Raw genomic sequence first — 22,361 nt, 5'->3', positions numbered from 1 at the left:
AAAGCTAATAAACTCTTTAATAAGAATTAGTTGATTTTGGTTAAATAACACCTTACATTTGGGTTTGTTTTTATCAAGCTCAATTGTATACTCCAGGAATACACAACACATGTTCTAAGGTTAGGTATCTATCAAGAAAGAACTTTCAAGGTTACCTTTCTTAGCCTTAGGCTTAGGCCAGAGGAGAAATGTTCTCCCAATTGAGCCTGGCTATGCAACGCAGTGTAATATTAAAATAGAAGTATCTCAGACATGCAGCTTAGTTCTGACATCTTTGAACTTTCCTGTGTTGTTTTTATTATACTATTTGACTAGTTATATTCTTTTGTGTTGTTCTTTTTCTACTACAATGACTATAAAAGCTACATTTACACTGATTACACAAGCTACACTAGATGCTACACTGTAAAAAAATATATTTTAAATAACATTTTCCATATTAAGTTTTCAGTCTATTTACAGTTGTAAATTTCATAATGGAACTTTGATCTCTGCTTTGTCTATTTTTGATGTTGAAAATTCAACTGTACAGTTTAACAGTGTAACTTGTACTGACATTTTAGTATTTTTAAATAGTATAATAAATAAAGAAATAGGTCTTTAAAATAACAGAGAATGTACTGGCAGCTTATTGCAAAGTTCTTGCAGCATAAACTACAACACCAACCCAGCCAATATATTACTTTAAACTATTAGAAATGTTCATAAAAGTGACTTTTTCCAACTTATTAAGGTTAAAAGTTGTCGGAAGAAAGATCAAAATGCCAAAATGTGATTTAAAAGTAAAAATTATAATAATAAATTAAAAACATGAATCACAAAATACAGAAAATTGTTAATTTACAGATTTTTTTTTTTACAGTGTAGTTATGCTAAAAACAGCACTCTGGGGTCATCTGCCGGTTACGTGCAAATGCAACAAGAATATTAAAAACTGAAATCTGATATTTGTATAAATGTAAGCAGAATAAGAGATTTTCCAAACTCACTTCATATTTCAAGTATTGTATCTACAAAACAGCTTCTGTTTCTCTTTATATACATCTATTTCCAATTAACTTTGAAACTGCAGTGCACATGTTTAGATTAAAAAGGCAAATATAGTTATTGTTGTATTTATCATCATCATTCCTGGCATGAACGAGCCTTTAAGCTGAATAATGGCAGATCTGTAGAGCTGCTTTACAGATGAATCATGTAATTGACAATAGTATTGAACTGAATTACATCAATATTTAACTGACCCAAGATGAATTATGACATTGCTACCATTGACTGAGTCTGTCTTTAAAAAAAGAATCAACAACACTAGGTGAGTGAATGTGATCGATTTTTTCTTGTGAAAACTATCCCTATAATAATAACATCTACACTGGTATCTATTGTATGTGCAAGCAGTTTAAATAATTATCTGATAAACAAAATACCACACATGGGCTTAGACATGATATAATCCATAGCAGGTCCGTGTTTCTGTCTTAACAGCACATAAAACCTTCCATTCTATCCCTCAGCATATACATGGAGTGAGAAAGAGACAGCCAGGGCTCATCTTAGATCATAATCTCCCAAGGCTCGCCTCCACGAGGAAGTTCTCTTTAACCATCCTACGGTTTTCCTCTTATCGTTTCAGCCTCGCTGTACCACCTCAGAGAGGAGCCAAGTTCAAAGTGCCATTCAAAAGCCGCCGCTGTAAAAGAGGAGCAGGAAATCTAATTAGTGCGAGCGACAAAGAAATTAAAATAACCTGAGCGGTATTCGTGGCACTGAGGTTATGGTCATCTCCAAGCTGCCTGCTGAATATTAAAACAGGCATTTTCAGTATCTGACAGACTCCGGTAAGAGAAATCAGGGCCAGTAATTTGTCCAAGAAAAGGGTTGTATTACATACTGTTTAGTTTTAATGAAGCATTCTAACCTAGGGCTTGTTATGTTAACCAATATAAGAGATATTTTGCCCTTGGTTATACAGTCATTGAACTGGATTCTTACCAGGACATAATGTGGTGTATAGAGTACCGGAAAATACTGTATGCAGACAATTTTTCCAAATGATTTTCTTCTAACAAATTATGTAGCTGCAAGCTGAAACCAAACACATTCTGGGCCAATGGATACATAAAATGTAAGTCTTGTTTTCTGTGCTGATCCTCAGAGTCGGTTGTTTGCAAGTGAATTATTGACATTTCCTTTCTGACAGCCCACAATTTCCAGTCAGCACTTAAGGAGACTGTAAAATCTAGGCAAGTACTGGAACAGCCACTCCAACACTAGGTTACAGACTCTCCAGGATCTCCTCAAATCCACAAGCAGTGATGAATGAGTTTTTGAGTCGCACAAAAAATGTTGTGAAACTTTAATTATGTTACAAAAAAGTAACAGTCTCATGAGAGGGGGAAATTTGATTATGTTCTTGCAAAATGTGAGATGTTGCTGGAATAAATGTATTTCTGTTGGTTGGGTCTGATTAAATATTGAGCCTCATCTGTCATCTTCAGCTCTGCACCTGGAAACTGCTTGATTTGCCATCATGCATATTTTTTTAGATTTGAAAGAAATGAATGCCTGGTCACATTCAAATCAGGCTGATAAAAATTCTTGCAAGCATAAAAAAGGTAAGGAGGGTCTCTGATATAACATGACCTCCTAGGTTGCAGGCAAAAATGAAAAGGAAAAATGTTTAATTAGCATATTCTTTCTTCCTTAAACCCAAGTTGAGGAAAAAAAACATGAAAATAAAGGAGCAATGCTGGCGCATTGCAAGCTTGCACACAGCAGGAGCGTCACACATGCATGAACGCGTTTACAAAACTGAACAGTAATTTGAGAGCTGCTTCCATTGTCGAGAGAGATTTAATTGCTGACACTGAGCAATTAGATAAAAGATGAAAGAACCCATTTGGACTCCTGTCTTATGCCACTTTCGTCCTACCTCGTCTCACTCTACATCTCCACTTTTGTCATGTCTCCATCTCCCTGCCCACTTTTTGTCCAGTTTCATTCTGCTTCTTCACTCTTGCCAAGTATCATACTGCACTCATCTCTTAACAGGCCTTCTCACTGTTTATGAAAAATGACAGATGAACTCATTCATCTTCAATAGAGACCCTCTGTGGATGTTGGATCAAAAGCAGACCGGTCACTTTGGATACAAGCATCTGCTAAATGCATTAATACAATGAAGCCAAATGATCCCTTTTCACAGATTGTCGCATTTTCACAGTTATCAACATTGGAAGTACACAAAAGTTTTTCATTTTTTTTCCAAGTTTCAACATTACTGTTGTTAAGAAAAATTACTTCTATAATTATGTTTTTTCTTAGTATATTGCAAAAACATAAACACTGCAACAGTGTTTCAATACAGCGAAGAGCTGGGACTCAGCTGAGAGCTCTCTTCAAATCAGCAAACATTTTCTACATTACATACATTCATAATTTAGTCACTCAGCAGAGGATTTAGTCCAAAGAGACTTACAATAAAATGATGTTTTGGTTGAGAAATAGAGAAGAGTATTTCTACAGGTGGTTTGTCAAACCCACTCACCTGTGTGGAGCACACTTAATAAATGCTAGAGGACTGATAATTCTTTCCGACTATCAGAAATTATTCCACACAAACAAAAACATATTTAATTTAAATGGGATGTACTGTACTGTATACCACCATGCTTCTCCTGAATGCTGAGATCGCTTCAATTTCTCTATGTATTTTCCCTGTTTTTGTATAAAAATATATATTTTCCTTATTGAAGCAAACTGTTATTGAGGCAAACTGCCAGTGGAGTGTCATAAAAGAGGGGCAGAGCAGAACACTATTAATTGTATTAAATAAAGAAAAGAAACCAAAACAAGCACAAAAACATGAGCATTCAAACCTAGCAAACAAAATCAGTAGAACATACAATCAACAGAATCTGTAGGCATTAAAGATAGTGTTGTGAAAGTTATTTACAGACTTGTTACTGTTATTTAAAAGTAACCCCTTACCTTAAATTACTTCTGTCTCAGAATTGTAATGTCACATTACTTCTGTATTACTTGCACTAAAATAAGTACAGAATAGAACTTAAAGGCAAAATATGTTGAATAATTAAATAAATGTATTTTTTTAAATGCTAGAATAAAGTTGTAAATTTTGCTTACTTGTGTACTTCTATTAATCCACTGAATGGGGTACTTAGTCATTACAGTTTTTCATGATTGCTTTGATGCAGCCATCAACACACATGCCTGGCACATAGTGGCACTCATGGTCAAAATGATTCTTGCAAAAGACTCTAACACAAAAATGCAACAAAAGTTACTGTTGCCTTCAAAAACACAACTTGTAAACAAGTGCATGAGCTCTTTCAATCAATCATTACACAATTGAAAACAAAATCCAGAACAAATCGGTGCAGCATTGCTTGTCATTGTAGCCTATTGCCAATGCCATTTGTTGTGCAACTTTTTTAAATTGAATCTATGACATTCATTTTATCAAATTGTGACTTAAACACTGTAAATATTACAGATAATACAAAAGCTAGCTACTTATTATTACTTGATTGTGAATTAGTAAGTTTAAAAAATGTGACACTTCCATCCCATGTTCCTTGGGAAAATATTAGTGGTCATTTATCCTGTATTGCTCTAACTATACATTTTTTTTAGACATTTACCAACTGATTTTATCCAAAATGATCCAATAAATGTAGTTCAAATGCTCTTTGGCTATTCTTTTTCAATGAAGGTAATTCAGAAGGTTTCACAATACACTGTTCATCAAACTGCCACTAGGGGGTGAATCAAAACAGCTGTATTTAGAGATAATAGACAGTTAGAAAGCGGCTTCACACTCTGTCCTGTATAACTTGCCCATACCAAATCCTGCTTTGATTATGTGAGAACACACTCTCCATGCCAGATCAATAGGATCCCTGGACACTAGATCCTGTTAGAAAATGTTTCTCTGATTATCCAGACAACAAGCCAGCAGAGCTGCCCTATACCCAAACTTGTTAAGCAGCAATCAACTGAATTAACAATCTCCTATCAATGTGAGTTGACTGAAAAAGCCAAAGAGGAGCAGAAGCAGGAGACAAAGTAATGTTGATAGAAAAAGAGCAGAGTTTATTGAATAATCTTAGTTTGTGTGTGTTTCAATGCTCAGACTTCGACCGGGATGAATCCAACAAGTGTTATTGTACCACAACCAGCAGCAATGGAAAACTACTGCTTCACAAGATTATCCAAAGACAATACAGAACTTAAAATGGAGACACTCTCTAATCTCTTACTCTTGAAAACAGGTGTCGCTTGAAACCGCAGTCATAAGGTTATAACAACATGGAAAAATGAAATAATAATTAAGCAATAATTATTAAAATAATTAAATAGGAAAATAGTAATAATAAAGTATGAAACAATTAAATTACATAATAGTTCATAATAATTATCATATCATTGACTAATGATCAATAAAATGATAAATATATAAATGACAAAAAATCATATAATTAATTTAAATAATTAAATGAAGAATAAATTAATGTAAACAAATGAAAATAAAACACAACACACATGAATAGTTGCTATCTTAAAGCAACACACACATACTACAAGGATTACTACAAGGAATCTCAAAACCTTAGATTCTTCAATTAACTACCACATTCAACTCACTCTCCAACACTAGTGCACTGCTTGACCACAGGCAGAAAGCTCATGTTACCAAGCAACATTTTAAAGATTATCAAATGCAAAAGAAATGTTAAAACCATGTCTAGACCCTTCTTTGTTCAATGCAGCATTTATAACAGCATTTACTTTTAATAAAATGCATAATAAAAGCAAAAACCTGACATTGAAGGTTCCTGTGGCAAAAATAAAAAAGAGCTGTGATCAGCTGTGATTTACTTTAGCACAAGATTGAACACTGCAGTTTGAAGAAGTGTGTCATTGCCAGCTGGTGATTTGAGATATATCTCCAGCTTAGATGGCGCATTAGTCACCTATGACCTTCACACACCATCTAACACTCTTCAGATCCACAAGTGTTCTTTGGCAGATGTTCCTTCTGTCTTTCTGTGTCTGCCTGAGGGTTTCTTTTAAATATGCAGATTGAAATGTATGCAGAAATATACAGTGCTACTTATTAATCAGGAAAAAATCAGTCAGAGTAAAAAAAAAAAAAACTCAATCCCACAAACATCAAAACACATACCTGTTTTTTGATCTTTTCTGGCATCCCGACAACGCTCAGATTGTTTCATGTCTAGGAAGAAAGACAAAATCTGACATTCATAAATCTTTTATGCAGGCATTTGCAGTTTTAAAAGAGTAATGTAACATTGAAAAAACATGAATTTAGTGGTTTATCGGCTTTGAAAAGTTAACTGACTGTGAAATAGTCAAAACTTTAATTATATTTATAATGGGAAAACTATTTTAGATGTGAAAAAGAACACAAAAAACATATGACACCTTTTAACATTTAAAAGCAGAGAAGCCCAAAAGACCACAGTTGCTTTGAAATACACAATATTTCTTTAATAAAACATTTTTAAACTATTGCTTTTAACAAATCTTCATTCTAAATGAATGAAATAAAATTTTTTTTACCTAATTAATATTATTAAAAGAAAACATTCCAAATTAGAGTTAGGATCAGCTATTTAGGTCAACCGCAGAACATTTACTGTAAGAATATCCATCTATATAAAATATGTATGAAAGACAAAATGAAGTTGAAGACAAAATTACTACAAAATGTAATTAGTTTACAAATATTTTCTAAGTAATATGTTACACAGCATCTTCTCTTATATTTGTCTTTTGGAGAAAGACTGAATAATAATACATTACAAAATAACTAGTAAACTAGTATGTACTGTCATCCATGCAAAAACAAAATAATTAGAAATTGGAAATGTATTATTAGTAGTTTTTAAAAAATGTAGACAAAAGATTTTCTGTATTAAATTTTTTTTTTTTTTTTTCAAATGAATCCTTACAATGCTGGCATTCAAAATCATGGTTTGGGACTTGTGGAGCTGCACATCGATGAATTTGCTCTTCGGTGTTTGGACTTTTAGCAGTGAAAATTAAGCCACACTGAACTGAACTAAACTGAACTGCAACTCTAAAAACTAGACTGTCAAGTATTAAGCTGCTTTGACACAGTCCAAAGGCTCTATTTTAATGATCTAGGCGCAAAATCTGAACCGCATGGCACAAAGCATTGGCGCATTTATTATTTACATGGCGGACTTTGTAAGTGAAAAAACTAAATGCTTCATAGAGAGAAAACAGTTAAACAGACCATCTGCAGCGCGGGGATAAAGAACAAGCCTCCTCCATTCGGCTTCTTTACTTTCTCTTTACTGTACTTTTACACTTTACTCCTTCACTTTTATAGATGAGGAAATTGTTTTGTACAAACTTCAATGGTGACATTTCTTAGCCTACATATTTAATTTTGTTAAGTGCAAAGATTTGTTTCAAAACTATTTCTAAATTCAGTTCTAATATCCAGCAAACTAATAATTGAACAATAATAACAAAGTGTGATCAAAAAAAACTTTTATAGTTTTAGAGTTATATCCAAACGCACGTCTTATTCTTTTGACCTATATGGGGATGCATACGTATGTCTCCAAAACTAGACATGTGGTCAAATCTAAACTTGTTTTTATTAAAATAAATATAAATATGCATAGAATCATAATAATAACAGTATAATAAAACTGCAAATTGTCGTGAATAAATTGCAAAAAAAAAAAAAACGACATGAAGAAGGTATGGAGGTAGTGGTTTTTATATTTATGTAGAAAATAATAATTGAGTAATATTTAATTAATTTTTTTAATATGTAAAGAGATTTTGAATATTGCTGTACATCATGTGGGTATTAAGCATTTGTACCTGCATATAACTAAACTGCATATAACGGCACATAACTAACATGCTCTGTGCTGGAATTTAGACTTGCTTTGAGTTGGTCAACAGCACAGTCTATTTCAGTTCCTCAAAATAGCAACGCACCAACGATGCTTATTAACACACCTTCTTTATAGACCAGCACGCCCATGAGTCCACAAAGTAGCGCAAATGGGTTTGCTGTTTAAATAACATGGCACAAAACGTGATTATGGTTAAATTAGGGTTGCAGTGTTCTGAAAATAGCAACAACTCGCACCAAACATGTCTTGTGTGTGGTATATGATAGAGCCCTACATTGTAAAAGCGCTTAATAAAAAAATATGTCCATGTTATAAATGAATAAACAAACAAGAAATAATTAAACACATTTTTCAGTTATTTTTCAGTTATTATTAATATACAGTATATACTTTTTCATCCTCAAACTGCCAAATTGTACAATTATGAAGGTCATAAATAAATGAATAAAATATTTTAAATATGAAAACTACAAACTAGAATCAGCTGATCATGTATCTCACTGAATAACAAAAAAAAATCATATTTGAAGGTGAAAAAGAATGCAAATAAAAACAATTTAACATTTAACAACAAGACCAGTCTAAAGATCTAAAACTTTCTTGACAAAGCGCAATATTCTGTAATGAATTTGCAAGCAGTCTGCCTGTAACCCCAGTGAAGATGATGTGGGACATGAATGTTTTATCGTCGTGAGTCTGAAATCACATCACATGCCAGCGATGCGTGCCACCACTTTGGAGAATTACATAAATGCAGCAAAAAAAAAAAGAAATCTCCATTTTAGCAACTGCAGAAGCACATAAAAACGAAGAATGTTTCACCAAAACTGCTCTATAATGACATGTTCCTCTCAGAGTCCTCACCGTCTGAGTGGGTCATTACATATTTAACAAGCCCGATTTGCACACAGGGAGGTTTTTTTTTTGTGTGTGTGTGCTTTTTTTTTCATGTTTTTCAGGCAATCTCTGGTCCTAATGACATTTGGAGGTGGGTTAGGAGCTGTTAAATTCTAATCCTGTGAACTGGAGCAGATTAAGACGTCCTACAGATTGCAGAAGCAAACAAACACTATTGGTTTTAGCAATTAAGGCTCACGAGGACGCTTGTTGTCATGGATATAAATGGGAATGGAGTAAATGCTCCTCCAGGAAGGATGCATAATAGCATTAGCATTATTACAGTCTCTTCCAAGTGAAGCTGCACTTAGATAACTTTATGAAACGCTGTCACTGTCACCACTAATACTGTGTGATCTCGGTGACGGTGCTTTGATCCTCAACACCTGGATGTCATTGTTATTTGGATGGCACACCTGTGACACGTTCTTGACGTCCAGCTACAATAGACGTCTTGTTAGAAACACAATGGCAACTGGAATTATGGCAATTCATAACTTTTTGATTTAGTGGTTTATTCGTATTAATTTGTATGTTTTCATCACATTTTAGTATGATTTAATCATCCCCCAGTGAGGGTCAGGGGTGGGATCTGTGGCCACGCCACATTTTAAAAAAATTTCATTTTTATATCAATAAAATCCTATAATTTTGTACGAATTAGCCACTTTTCTGACAATGCATTAAATAGTTATGATTATTTGTGAGATCGGGCTTGTCATAACTTGTAACAGGCTTGTCATTTTTTTCTGTCTAAAATTAATTAAAGTATATGCATAAATTTGGGCTGGCCAATAAAATCTGTATTGGTATTTATTAACCGAACACCAATGTTTATTTTGTCAATATCGATAAAAAAAAAAAGATTTGGTATGTAGGTTCGGTATAAAGCACTATATGTTTTTCCATCCAAACACAGTGGTTTTTACTTTTCTCTATAAACTTGTATCGAAGCTGCAGTAATGGTTTGATATTTTGTCATCCTCTGAGAAAACGGTGGATGGTCGCCGAGTTACGAGAGACTATTTAAAATGTCAAGGAAGCCACGCACTCACGCTTGTCACTTTAGGTCAGAATAACAACGCATGTTAAAGTAAGGGTGCTAACTAGCAGCAGTGAGGAGATTGTAAATAAAAAGGATGCAAGGATGTCGCCAGAGTGGCTTTTTGGTTTCTTTTCTTGAGCATCCCAGTCACTAGCTCCCCGTCTTAATTTTTTTAGCATAGTGGGTAATATAGTTTTCCAACTTCACAATTTGTAATGTTGCGATTTGCATTTGAATAATGATGGCTTGTTCCTTTACTTGTAGACTCAGATTTGATGATCATAATTTGTGTTGTTGACAGAGTTTGAGGTTAACTGTCTCATTATTATTGACACCTTAGAGATGTTGATCCACCTTTGTTTGCTTTGATTGTTCAGAATTTATGCTTTACTATTGCACACACTTTGTAACATTACATGAAGTTTAACTTTAACTCTTTAACTCTTATGTTTATTTCGTTATAAAGAGATCAGATATTTTGTTTAAATATTTTTAGTTTTTTACTATAAAACTATTTATCTTAGTAATGTTGGTAAATTAAAATAAAGTGGTTAAATAAAAAAAAAACAATACTCAATGTATTGTTAAAAAAATAATTAACAATTATCGATATGGAGTGACGTTAAACATTATATTGTAAGAATTTTTTTGCAATATCGCCTAGCCGTAGCATAAATATTTAAATATTATGAATTATAATTAAAATTATGAATTACTTTGTACCTGTGAGGCTTAATTGCATTTTTTACATATAAAAATAAATGATTAAATATAAATACTAAAAAATATACCTAAATACTATTCAAAATGTATTTCAGTGTTGAAAAAAATACACTGGCAGTAGAATATGGATGCTGATCTGGATGAAATCCATTATTCAAAATTAAAAAAGAGTTTAGAAGAATTATCCTCTAAAATAATTTAGAGAAACGTATATTATGAACAACGGTACAAATGATGTAGCATTGATGGAGCTAAAAAAATATATATAGCTGTAGTTTTTGTCAGACAAGAGTTTATTTGTTCATTAATATTATTAGTACTTACTTCCAGGGCCATTTATATCGATTTTGATATTTACAGTAGCCGCATCATGTTGGTGTTTCATAATATCTCATTTTTACGTGTGGGTCGTTAGCCCAACGCTCAACCCCTAACCTGTAGGACCAGGACATCTATTACAGACAATTTCGCTCACCCAATTTACCTATAGTGCATGTCTTTGGACTGTGGGGTAACCCGGAGCACACGAGAGGAAACCCATGCAAACAGGGGAGAACATGCAAACTCTACACAGAAATGCCAACTGACCCAGCCTGGATGAACCAGCGACCTTCTTGCTGTGAGGCAACAGTGCTACACAATGTACCACCATGCTGCTCTCATTATTATTATTACTTTTATTATTTGTTTGTTCCCTTATTTAGACATATAAAACATAAAATAAAAATGTTTCTCATATGTTACATTAATGTATTTTGTTATGAAATAATATTGTCAAATAGTATTTTCTTAAATGTCCAAAAAATAATTTGTACAAAACATATTTGTGTAAATATAATTTTAAAAGACATTTTAGCAAATATATTGGTCATTTTTTATATCTTGAAATATATTTTACAATATATGTTTTTTTCACAGTGTAGGAAAAGCTGGAGTGGGTTCTCAATGGCAAACAGTAAAAGTCTTAACTTGTGTGATTTTCTCTTGGCGATTGGTAGAAAGAGGCTTAGATCTGACCTCAGCTGTTCTCCGAGACTTTCTAGCTGTGTTGGAGGAATTATGACGATGCCGGGATTTACCACAATCTTTGGCAGATGTTACAATATGAGAAAAGCAGCAAGACAAAAGGCAATTTTAGCATCATCAGCTTGACTCATTTTCTCAGCCTGATCTGTGACAGATGTTCTGCAGAAGCTGATGTGGAACTGTAGTCTCAGCTTCAGACCGACACACACAGACTGTCTGGTGAAAGTGCCAAATGCTGCCCGAAATCAACACTTCTTATCTGACTGACTTTTTTATTGTTTGTTGAAAGAAATTTATTTGATTGATCAAATATATATATTTTTTTAATGTTTCAAGTTTTCTATGTAAATATACTTTTAAATATAATTTATTAATGTGATTAAAAGATTTCTTCAGCATCATTACTCCAGCCTTTAGAGGACACATGGTCCTTCAGAAATCGTATACAGTAATATGCTGATTTGCAGTTTTATTATGATCAGTTAGTGCTTAATCATTATTAATACAACTATTGATTTTGTTTCTACTTAAAATTATTGTTGACACATTTAACTTTACAATAATCTTCGATAAATAGAAAGTCTGAAATAAAAGCATTTTTCTCTATAGAAATTTAATTTCTAATTAAAATTTATACTTTTTTCAATTTAATTGTACTTCTAAATTTGAATGTCTTTGCTGAATAAACATAGTTATTTTCTGTTTTATCTTACTGTAAGTATTTGTACAGTAGTAATATAATATATAATCAGTGTTGGGGAAATTTACATATTAAAAATAAAATATTGCAATCTTTCATTGCTTCTTTCAAAAGTAACTAAATATGGTACTAACAAAAGTAATGTGTTATGTGACATTGTGTTACTCTTTCATCTCTTTCATCATAATGCTGGAATAAATATAAAATATAATATGTATATATATATATATATATATATATATATATATATATATATATATATATATATATATATATATATATATATATAGTTTTTTGTTTTTTTTTTTTTTTTTTTAATATGTAAAGCCCTTTAAAGGGAAATGTAAACTGAATAAACTTCAGGCTGAAGGAAATATAAATTCAAGCCTGTACAATTATGTATTACATGAGGAACAGGATTCATGAAAAAAATATATATAGTTCAGCTGGGAATTTCACAGATCACTTTTTACAGTTTTTTATTTTAAAAGATACTGAATCTGTTTTGTTTAAGTGAGATTTGTAAATACTAAAGTAAGTGTCATGTTTACTCGTTATCAGAGAAAACAACTAATTGTCTCCCCGCCCACCGTTTCAACGTGCCTCAGTCTCCGGCTGTGTCAGATAAAAAGCACAGTGACAGACTCACATAACAGCAGATCTTACATAATGTTTGTAAGAAATACTACAATACGAACTTTGTCAATGATTATTTGATGTATTTGTTGTAAAGTTAATTTAAGCCTTTCAGTGAGTCACACACAATGTCATTACAAAGTTCATGCACACACACACACACACACACACACACACACAAAGCAGACACACACAGGGTGCGCACAATTAACTTACTGCGCACGGTAAATGGGACAGGATACACGTTAATATTAACTGCTGTATGGATATCCGTTATGTTAATGTACAAAATAAAGCTGATTTAATGTCCACAAACATTTTTTCAATTGAAGCATTTTCTTTTATAATTGTACTGACATGTGGCTGTGGTGATAAAGTAAAGACGGTAAAATCACAGTAATTCATTAACATTGACTGTTTTAAAAACGTTTTAAACTTGTAAAACTTATTCTTGATCACATTTGATGATGATTGATGATCGTATAGAGCTGAACAGATCTTTTTATCCCGGTTGCTTTGCACATGTCCTGTTTTGTTGATATGATTATACGTGTTACTACGGAGACATGTTAATATGTGGCTGTCAATCAATTCGGTGGGCGGGGAAACCACACTCCTATGTCATGTTGCATTCAGCCTCAAAATGGGAGGAATTTGGATCCTATTTTAACGTCAGGAAATTAAATAAATTAGACTTATTTATATCATCCCAATATGACACACTATACCGACACAAAGTTCTGTTCAAACAGCTTACAAAAGATGATTTTATTTATTATTCTGCCCCTTGAATGTTTTCTTCTTCATTAAGAAAATTATAATTAAAAGGTTCTTAGTAATTTGCCCTGTAGATTGTGTTATTGAATTAGAAGGCAGTGGCTCTGTAATTGTTCTTTAGACGAACACTGCCATCTTGTGTTCACATTGTGGAAAGCAGCAAGTGACAGGAAATAGGAAGAACAGAGTAGCCATTTTGTAGAAGCTCTTGCAGTGGAAAGACCTACGTGCTGTGTCTCTGCTTACAACTTGGTATTCTGCCCTTGATAAGGCATGATCTGTAAGTTTAATGTATATTAGTTTGCTTAGGTATATATTAGAGCTTTGTTTAGCAATATTATGACCTTTTGTGTTACTGCATGTTATATTTGTTAATGAAGTAATTAGAGCTACCTGTCTTCCCATGCGCTAGCCTATAGCATGCTAGTATGTAGTTTAAAAGTCATATTCATGTATGTACAAGGAAACTGAATGTATATTCATGTCATTATTGTTTCTGTTACAGTTTTACAAAGAAAATAAGGAAGAAATATTACAAGTGGTACATCAGTAAAGCTTCAAAGAATGCTACACTGTCTCACGAGTGCTTACTGAAGCCATTTATGTTTAGCTCGCTGCATAGGCTAAATAAGTACATTTGGCTGAGGGCAGAAGAGTAAAAAGATCGTCTAAACATCAAGTGCATCCCTGCAATCTTGAGAAACATTGCTTTAGCAAACATGTCCAAACATGGAGACAGCTCACGTCTTTCACAACTGGAAGTCAGATCAGAGTGCAAATCATCCACGTCACGTCGGTCAAGTAGCTCAGCAGCCAGCCTCGCTGCAGCACAAGCACGAGCCAACGCTGAAGCTGCCCGCGCTAGAGCAGAGTATGCCAAACGACAAATAGACATGGAGGTTGAGAAGGCTCGTATGGAAGCTAAACTTAACGCACTCAAACAAGAGGGAGAAGCTGAGGCTGCACTCGCTGCAGCAAGGGTCCTGGAAGCTGCAGTTTTGGAACAGCCAGAGTTTGTGGAACCACCAAACCTACCTGCTACGGCCACATCTGTCAGTCGCACTGAAGAGTATGTAAAAAGCCACTTTCACAATAATACTAATATGAAACCAGAAAAAATGGACAAAGAAGAGGATGACACTCACAACAGCCATAATGTAGAACCAAGCCAACCACACACTGCTCCAGATTCATGTGAATACACCAACAGATCTCCACCCGCTTGTCAGTCCAGGTTTTCACCACCTCACTCGAACCTAAGAACATCTGACATATCACACCTTGCTACTCTCCTCTCACGTCGTGATCTATTGACAGCAGGGCTCACAGTGTTTGATAATAAACCGGAGACTTATTTAGCCTGGAAATCTATGTTTCACAATGCCACTGAAGATTTGGATCTAAAATGTAGTGAAGAGCTTGACTTAATCATTAAATGGCTCAGTGGCGAATCCCTTCAGCATGCTCTCAGAGTTAGAGCTGTACACATTAACGACCCAGTCACTGGTCTTCAACGTTTATGGCAAAGGCTAGACAGAAATTATGGCTCGTCTGAAGTCATTGAAGCTTCTTTGTTTAAACGTTTGGAGAGTTTTCCTAGAGTGTCGCCCAAAGACAACCACCTCTTACAGGAGTTAGCTGATCTGCTTTTAGAAATCGAAGCAGCCAAAAACGAAGGTTATCTTCCTGGCCTCAGCTTTCTTGACACTTCAAGGGGAATAAACCCAATAGTAGAAAAGCTCCCACATAGCATGCAAGAGGCGTGGGTCAACCAAGGATCTAAGTATAAGAAAGAGCATGATGTTCACTATCCACCTTTCACCTTCTTAGTTCAGTTTGTTAATGGCTATGCTGAAATGAAAATGGATCCCAGCTTCTCTCTGCAAAACTGCTACAGTGCACCTATGAAAGTGGAACGGCCACCAGTAAGACAACCACGGTTCAGAGCCCCAGTTACAACAAACAAAACGCAGATTGGCGCATCCTATAATAAGTTACAGTCTCAGCCACTTGAACCAGATAAACAGTGCCCTGTTCACAAAAAGCCACATTCACTTGCCAAATGTAGAGGCTTTAGAATGAAAACACTAGATGAGAGGAAGAGTCTTCTGAAACAGCTTTCCATCTGCTTCAAGTGTCTTTCGTCTACTGATCACAGAGCCAAAGACTGTAAGGATGTCATTTGCTGTTCAGAATGCAACAGCGACATGCACATTACTGCTATGCATCCTGGTCCACCCCCGTGGACAGTTGCATACTCCGAAACATTAACAGAGGCACAAGGCGGGGAGCCAGAACCCCTAAGCCCCAAAGTGTCCACGTCCAATTGTACTGAAGTATGCGGTCAAGGACTGCAAGGAAAGTCTTGTTCAAAAATTTGCCTTGTCAGTGTATATCACAGGTCAGAACCGAATAAGAAAAGGAAAATGTATGCCATTTTAGATGACCAAAGTAATGTCTCACTGGCTCGGTCCCCCTTTTTTGATATGTTTGATCAGCATGGTGAAGTCCTTCCATATACACTGAAAACATGCTCTGGCACAGTAGACAAAATGGGGCGTAGAGCTCATGGCTTTGTCATTGAGAATATTAACGGGAAGGTGTCTATGCCACTGCCTAGTCTCACTGAATGCAATCAGATTCCAGACAACAGGAGCGAAATACCTACAGCAAAAGCAGCAGCTGTTCATCCTCATTTGTTTCATATAGCTGGAGAAATACCACCTCTAAATCCATCAGCAGATATTCTCCTCCTCCTGGGTCGAGATGTCATTCGAGCTCACAAGGTACGACGCCAAGTGAACGGCCCCCATGATGCACCTTACGCTCAGCAGCTCGATCTTGGGTGGGTCATTGTTGGAGATGTCTGTCTCTCAGGAGCTCATAGGCCTACAGTGAACTCTTACAAGACAAATATTCTAGATAATGGTCGCCCCAGTTTCCTCTCACCCTGTAAAAATAGATTTTACACTAAACTGAAGTTCACAACAGATAGCCCTCTTGTCCAAAGCACACAAGTCAAAGATGAGCTGGGAAAATGCATATTTAAACAAACAACAGAGGATGAAAAGATAGCACTGTCTGCAGATGATGAGGCTTTTGTGAACATTATGCGAAATGAGTTCGCTAAAAATGAATCTAATGACTGGGTAGCCCCACTTCCTTTCCGTTCTCCACGACCACGCTTACCCAACAACAGAGAGCAGACTCTCAATCGCCTCATGTCATTAAGAAAGACACTGAAAAGAAAACCTGAGATGGAGGACCACTATCTGGAGTTTATGGAAAGGCTCTTCAAAAAAGGACATGCAGAAAAGGCTCCTCCCATCAAACCCCACCAAGAATGTTGGTATCTTCCACACTTTGGCATTTACCATCCACAAAAGCCAGGTAAAATAAGAATTGTTTTTGACTCAAGTGCTGAGTGTGAAAATGTCTCTCTAAATCAGGTGTTGCTTAAAGGCCCTGATTTAAATAGCAGTCTTGTAGGTGTGCTTCTGCGCTTCAGGAGTGACCTATATGCTGTTATGGCTGATGTGGAGCAAATGTTTCACAACTTTAGAGTCAGGGAAGACCATCGCAACTACCTGCGCTTTCTGTGGTTCCATGACCACAACTTGGATGGACAAGTGGAAGAATTTCACATGACTGTTCATGTGTTTGGAAATTGCCCATCACCATCAGTTGCTATTTACGGACTCAAGAGAACTGCTGAAGAAGGAGAAGAGGAATATGGCAGTGATGTGAGGGAATTTATAGAGCGCCATTTTTATGTTGATGATGGGCTAAAATCATTCACCTCTGAGACTCAAGCTATTGACGTGCTACGTAGAACGCAAAAAATGTTGGCTCAGTCTAACATTCGCCTACACAAGATCTCATCGAATAGTCCTGTCGTTACCAGTGCTTTTCCACACGAAGATCTAGCCACAGGGCTGCAGGGACTCGATCTCGGACAACATCCACCACCCATGCAACACAGTCTGGGATTAGGTTGGGACCTGTCTACGGATCAGTTCTCATTTCAAGTTGAGATCAGTGACAAGCCTTTCACCAAACGAGGAGTGTTATCTGTTATCAATAGTTTATATGACCCCCTTGGGTTTGCTGTGCCAGTCAGCATTGAAGGTCGCTCCATTCTGAGAGAGATTTCTACTGACATCAGTGAATGGGATACCCCACTACCGAAGGAGAAACAAGAGAGGTGGCAAAAATGGAAAGACTCTCTAAAACACCTACAACATCTTAAGATTCCTCGAATGTACACATGCATTCCATTGTCCGAAGCACAAAGAAAGGAAGTGCATATTTTCTGTGACGCTTCCACTAAAGCTGTTGGGGCTGTGGCCTATCTGAAGCTCATCGACATAAATGGGAAGAGTGAAGTGGGTTTTCTTCTCGGCAAAGCTAGGCTTGCACCAAAGCCAGATATCACCATTCCTAGGCTGGAACTTTGTGCCGCTGTGCTGGCCGTAGAAGTGGCAGAACTGATCCAGGGAGAGCTTGACACTATCATGCATGAGGTAAACTTTTACACAGATTCAAAAGTGGTGCTTGGCTATATCTTCAATGAGAAGAGACGCTTCTATGTGTATGTCCATAACCGTTTGGAACGCATTAAACGTTCAACCGAGACCCATCAATGGCATTATGTGTCCACACATCTTAACCCAGCTGATCATGCCACAAGAGCACTGCATGCTAAGCATCTACCCCTTTCTACATGGCTCAGTGGACCTGCATTCCTCGCCGACTCAGGGCAAACTTCGACACAGGAAAAGCCCTTTGATCTTATTAGCCCCGAAACTGATGCTGAACTTCGTCCGGAGATTGTATCATGTGCTACCTCCTTGTCAGAACACAGGCTCGGAACTGCAAGATTTGAAAGATTCTCCAGTTGGACTTGTTTGAGAAAGGCTGTGGCTAGGTTGCAACACATTGCTAAGACTTTCAAAGAAAACTCAAAAGAAGTATGTCACGGATGGCACAAGTGTAACAAGTACCTTACTGAAGAACAACTTCAGGTAGCAGGGGATACCATTATCTATGCAATTCAAAGAGAGGTGTTTGCAGATGAAATCAGGGGTATGGAAAAGGACAATCCCATGCACAAACAAAGCCCTTTCTACAAGTTAAGTCCCTTTATGGACAGTAACAAACTTCTCAGAGTCGGAGGTCGACTTACAAGGGCTCAATTGACAACAAATGAAAAGCATCCTGTAATTATTCCCAGCAAACACCACGTATCTCAGCTCATAATTAGACACTTTCATGCACAAGTACACCACCAGGGCAGACACTTCACTGAAGGTGCGATCAGAGCTGCAGGGTTTTGGATAGTTGGTGGGAAGAGAGCGGTTAGTGCTGTCATCTTTCGCTGTGTCACATGTCGAAGACTAAGAGGCAAACGGCAAGAGCAAGTTATGTCAGATCTGCCAGAAGACAGAATGAACACAGATCCTCCTTTCACATGTGTAGGACTAGATATCTTTGGCCCATGGACTGTCACAACTAGGAAAACGCGAGGAGGCCAAGCGGAGTCAAAAAGATGGGCAGTCATCTTTGTATGTATGAGCACTCGTGCCATACACATTGAAGTGATTGAATCTATGGACACTTCATCGTTCATCAATTCCCTGAGACGATTCTTTGCCCTACGTGGTGCTGCTAAGTTGCTCAGATCCGACTGTGGCACAAATTTTGTGAGTGCTTGCCGAGAACTCCAAATAAGTAAACTGGGGTGTCACAATAAAGAAATCAACAACTATCTGGAAGATAGTGGATGTCAGTGGCTGTTTAATCCACCACACGCTTCACATATGGCGGGATCTTGGGAGCGTATGATTGGAGTCAGTCGGCGAATTCTGGATGCAATGCTGCTGCATCATGGAAATGCTAAGCTTACACACGAGGTGTTAGTGACGTTCATGGCTGAAGTCACTGCAATTGTCAATGCACGGCCCCTTACAGCAGTTTCCACTGATCCTGAGCATCCTGAGATCCTCACGCCTGCTATGTTGCTCACACAAAAGGTTGGAGTGCCTCCGGTTCCACCGGGCCAGTTTGACAATCATGACCTCTTTAGAGCACAATGGAGACGTGTTCAGTATCTTGCGAATGTATTCTGGGGACGGTGGAAGAGAGAATACCTCAGTGGATTACAACATCGTCGCAAGTGGATGACACCAAAACCAAATCTACAAGTCGGAGATGTCGTTCTTCTCAAGGAAGGACAGGAAAAAAGGAACGACTGGCCTCTTGGACTCATTACAAAAACTTTTACAAGCAAGGATGACATGGTCAGGAAAATTGAAGTCAAAGTCATTCGAAATGGGGAAAAGAGACTATACTTGAGGCCCATCAGTGAAGTTGTCCTTCTGGTCTCTAGGGACTGCACCTAAAAGCCTCACATATCCTTTGAAACAGTGGTCTATTTAAGTTGGTGTGACTTCTTACAGATGTCAGACGGGGAGTATTCTGCCCCTTGAATGTTTTCTTCTTCATTAAGAAAATTATAATTAAAAGGTTCTTAGTAATTTGCCCTGTAGATTGTGTTATTGAATTAGAAGGCAGTGGCTCTGTAATTGTTCTTTAGACGAACACTGCCATCTTGTGTTCACATTGTGGAAAGCAGCAAGTGACAGGAAATAGGAAGAACAGAGTAGCCATTTTGTAGAAGCTCTTGCAGTGGAAAGACCTACGTGCTGTGTCTCTGCTTACAACTTGGTATTCTGCCCTTGATAAGGCATGATCTGTAAGTTTAATGTATATTAGTTTGCTTAGGTATATATTAGAGCTTTGTTTAGCAATATTATGACCTTTTGTGTTACTGCATGTTATATTTGTTAATGAAGTAATTAGAGCTACCTGTCTTCCCATGCGCTAGCCTATAGCATGCTAGTATGTAGTTTAAAAGTCATATTCATGTATGTACAAGGAAACTGAATGTATATTCATGTCATTATTGTTTCTGTTACAGTTTTACAAAGAAAATAAGGAAGAAATATTACAAGTGGTACATCAGTAAAGCTTCAAAGAATGCTACACTGTCTCACGAGTGCTTACTGAAGCCATTTATGTTTAGCTCGCTGCATAGGCTAAATAAGTACATTTGGCTGAGGGCAGAAGATTTATAGGTGCCCTTTAATGTTGTGCATTATCCATGAACTATTTGGTTGATAATTTTTTTTTTTCTTCGTCTTAGTCTGTCTTTTTCAAATATGTCAAGGAATGTGAAAGGTTTTGCATAATATTACAAATTAATTATGTATACAATACTGTATATGACTTATGATCATTATATATTAATTAAGCGTCACCATTTTAGCTATGCATGATGGGACACATCAGAAACCACCATGTGTAAAATGAATATATTCAATAGCAGCATTCAAACCTAAATTTCTAATATAGAATCCATTGTTTAGTCCCAACACTGAACCCATGTGGAGTGTGATTCTCAGAACTGAAGCCAAGTTTTCAGGTTAAGCTTCACTGCCACTCCACATTAAAATTACAAAGTATAATTTAAATATTCTCCTAAATGTTTAAAGCTATCTGTCATATTTTACTATGCCTTACACTATTATAGAACCATCTTATATTCATGTTATAGTGTAACATATATAATTTACAGGCATTCACTGAGATCCTAGACTCATCTTCCAGTGAGTTAGGTATGTCAAACATCAGAAGAACCACAGCTGCCAGTTTCAGATTCAGAACAGCTCAGCCAATCATATTCCCTTCCTTCCTCCTACAGGAAACCTCCACATATGTGCATTAATGATGTGTTGGAAATACACAAGAGGAAATGCTTTTGTGTTCTGTGTAGGGACTGGAATTGGGAACAATATAATAATTCAGATTCTAATTAGCAGTTAAGTAGAGAGTAGAGCAAGCTGTTTTTAAGGAAAGAATATTTCATATTCAAATGATGACATGTTTGACATAAAATAATGATGATAATACGGAAAGTAAATTTTCAGCACCTAAGCCTCTGATTAGACAAAAGCTGTAAATGTGCTATTCGTAGATATTCAGAAAGAACAACTGAATGTTTTTTTATTTTTTTTTAAATAGCCCTTAGCAAGGGGGGTTTGGCTGGTTCAGAAGACCCACCTCTCACTGACAAAGTTCCAAAATTTGTCCTATACATGAGCTCACTGTCCGATTTTGATTGCTATGCCATCATAAATAATGAAAATAACCAATGAAAAAAGGCTTTAAGACCAAGCGGTATCTTCTGTGGGCTGTCGCTCCGGTGTGACTTCAGCTAATCAGTTTTAGCCAATGCTAACAAATATTTTTTATTGTACAATCTGACGTAAGAGAAGTCATCTTTTACTACTGCATTGTTTTTAAACATTTTATAGGTAACTTTTATTTCTAAATGTTGGACATTATTCTTGTAACAAAAAATGAGCAATAAAATGTGTAAAGCACCAAAAGCAGCCCATAATACAATTTATTTGAATACTAATTTCGCTAAATTTGTTTTCCATTATTTTCAAATGCACTTTTTTACAAGAGAGGCTAGAAAAAAAGGAAACCCATTCCAACAAAAGAAGAACATGCAAACTCCACACAGAAATGCCAAATGACCCAGCCG

General features: G+C 36.2%; 1 protein-coding gene and 1 long non-coding RNA gene across 8 annotated transcripts in view; one reads left to right on the top strand and one right to left on the bottom strand.

Annotated features, from left to right (window-relative positions):
- The window catches only part of LOC137490314 (uncharacterized), an 80,700-nt gene continuing 58,339 nt past the window's right edge, over nucleotides 1-22,361 (bottom strand). For all 7 annotated transcript variants that reach the window (XR_015497846.1, XR_015497845.1, XR_015497847.1 and 4 more), the window contains 2 exons: nucleotides 6,209-6,259; nucleotides 1-1,690 (listed from right to left, as the gene is read on the bottom strand). This is a non-coding gene — a long non-coding RNA (uncharacterized LOC137490314). The remainder of the gene's footprint in view (nucleotides 1,691-6,208; nucleotides 6,260-22,361) is intronic.
- Nucleotides 13,944-20,790, top strand: LOC147842628 (uncharacterized). The gene is made up of 2 exons (XM_087264567.1): nucleotides 13,944-14,030; nucleotides 14,256-20,790. The coding sequence occupies exon 2, from the start codon at nucleotides 14,470-14,472 to the stop codon at nucleotides 20,149-20,151; it is 5,682 nt and encodes a 1,893-aa protein (XP_087120693.1). The 5' UTR covers nucleotides 13,944-14,030; nucleotides 14,256-14,469; the 3' UTR covers nucleotides 20,152-20,790.

Source organism: Danio rerio, chromosome 8 (assembly GCF_052040795.2).
Source record: "Danio rerio strain M-AB ecotype USA chromosome 8, GRCz13ab, whole genome shotgun sequence".
In the NCBI taxonomy this organism is placed as follows: domain Eukaryota; kingdom Metazoa; phylum Chordata; class Actinopteri; order Cypriniformes; family Danionidae; genus Danio; species Danio rerio.
Note: the sequence above shows the minus strand (reverse complement) of the source record. Positions and strands in the feature narration are given on the sequence as shown.

What these genes read in the sequence shown, in the direction of transcription:
- LOC147842628 (XM_087264567.1), top strand. Translation starts at nt 14,470, where the DNA reads ATGTCCAAACATGGAGACAGCTCACGTCTTTCACAACTGGAAGTCAGA.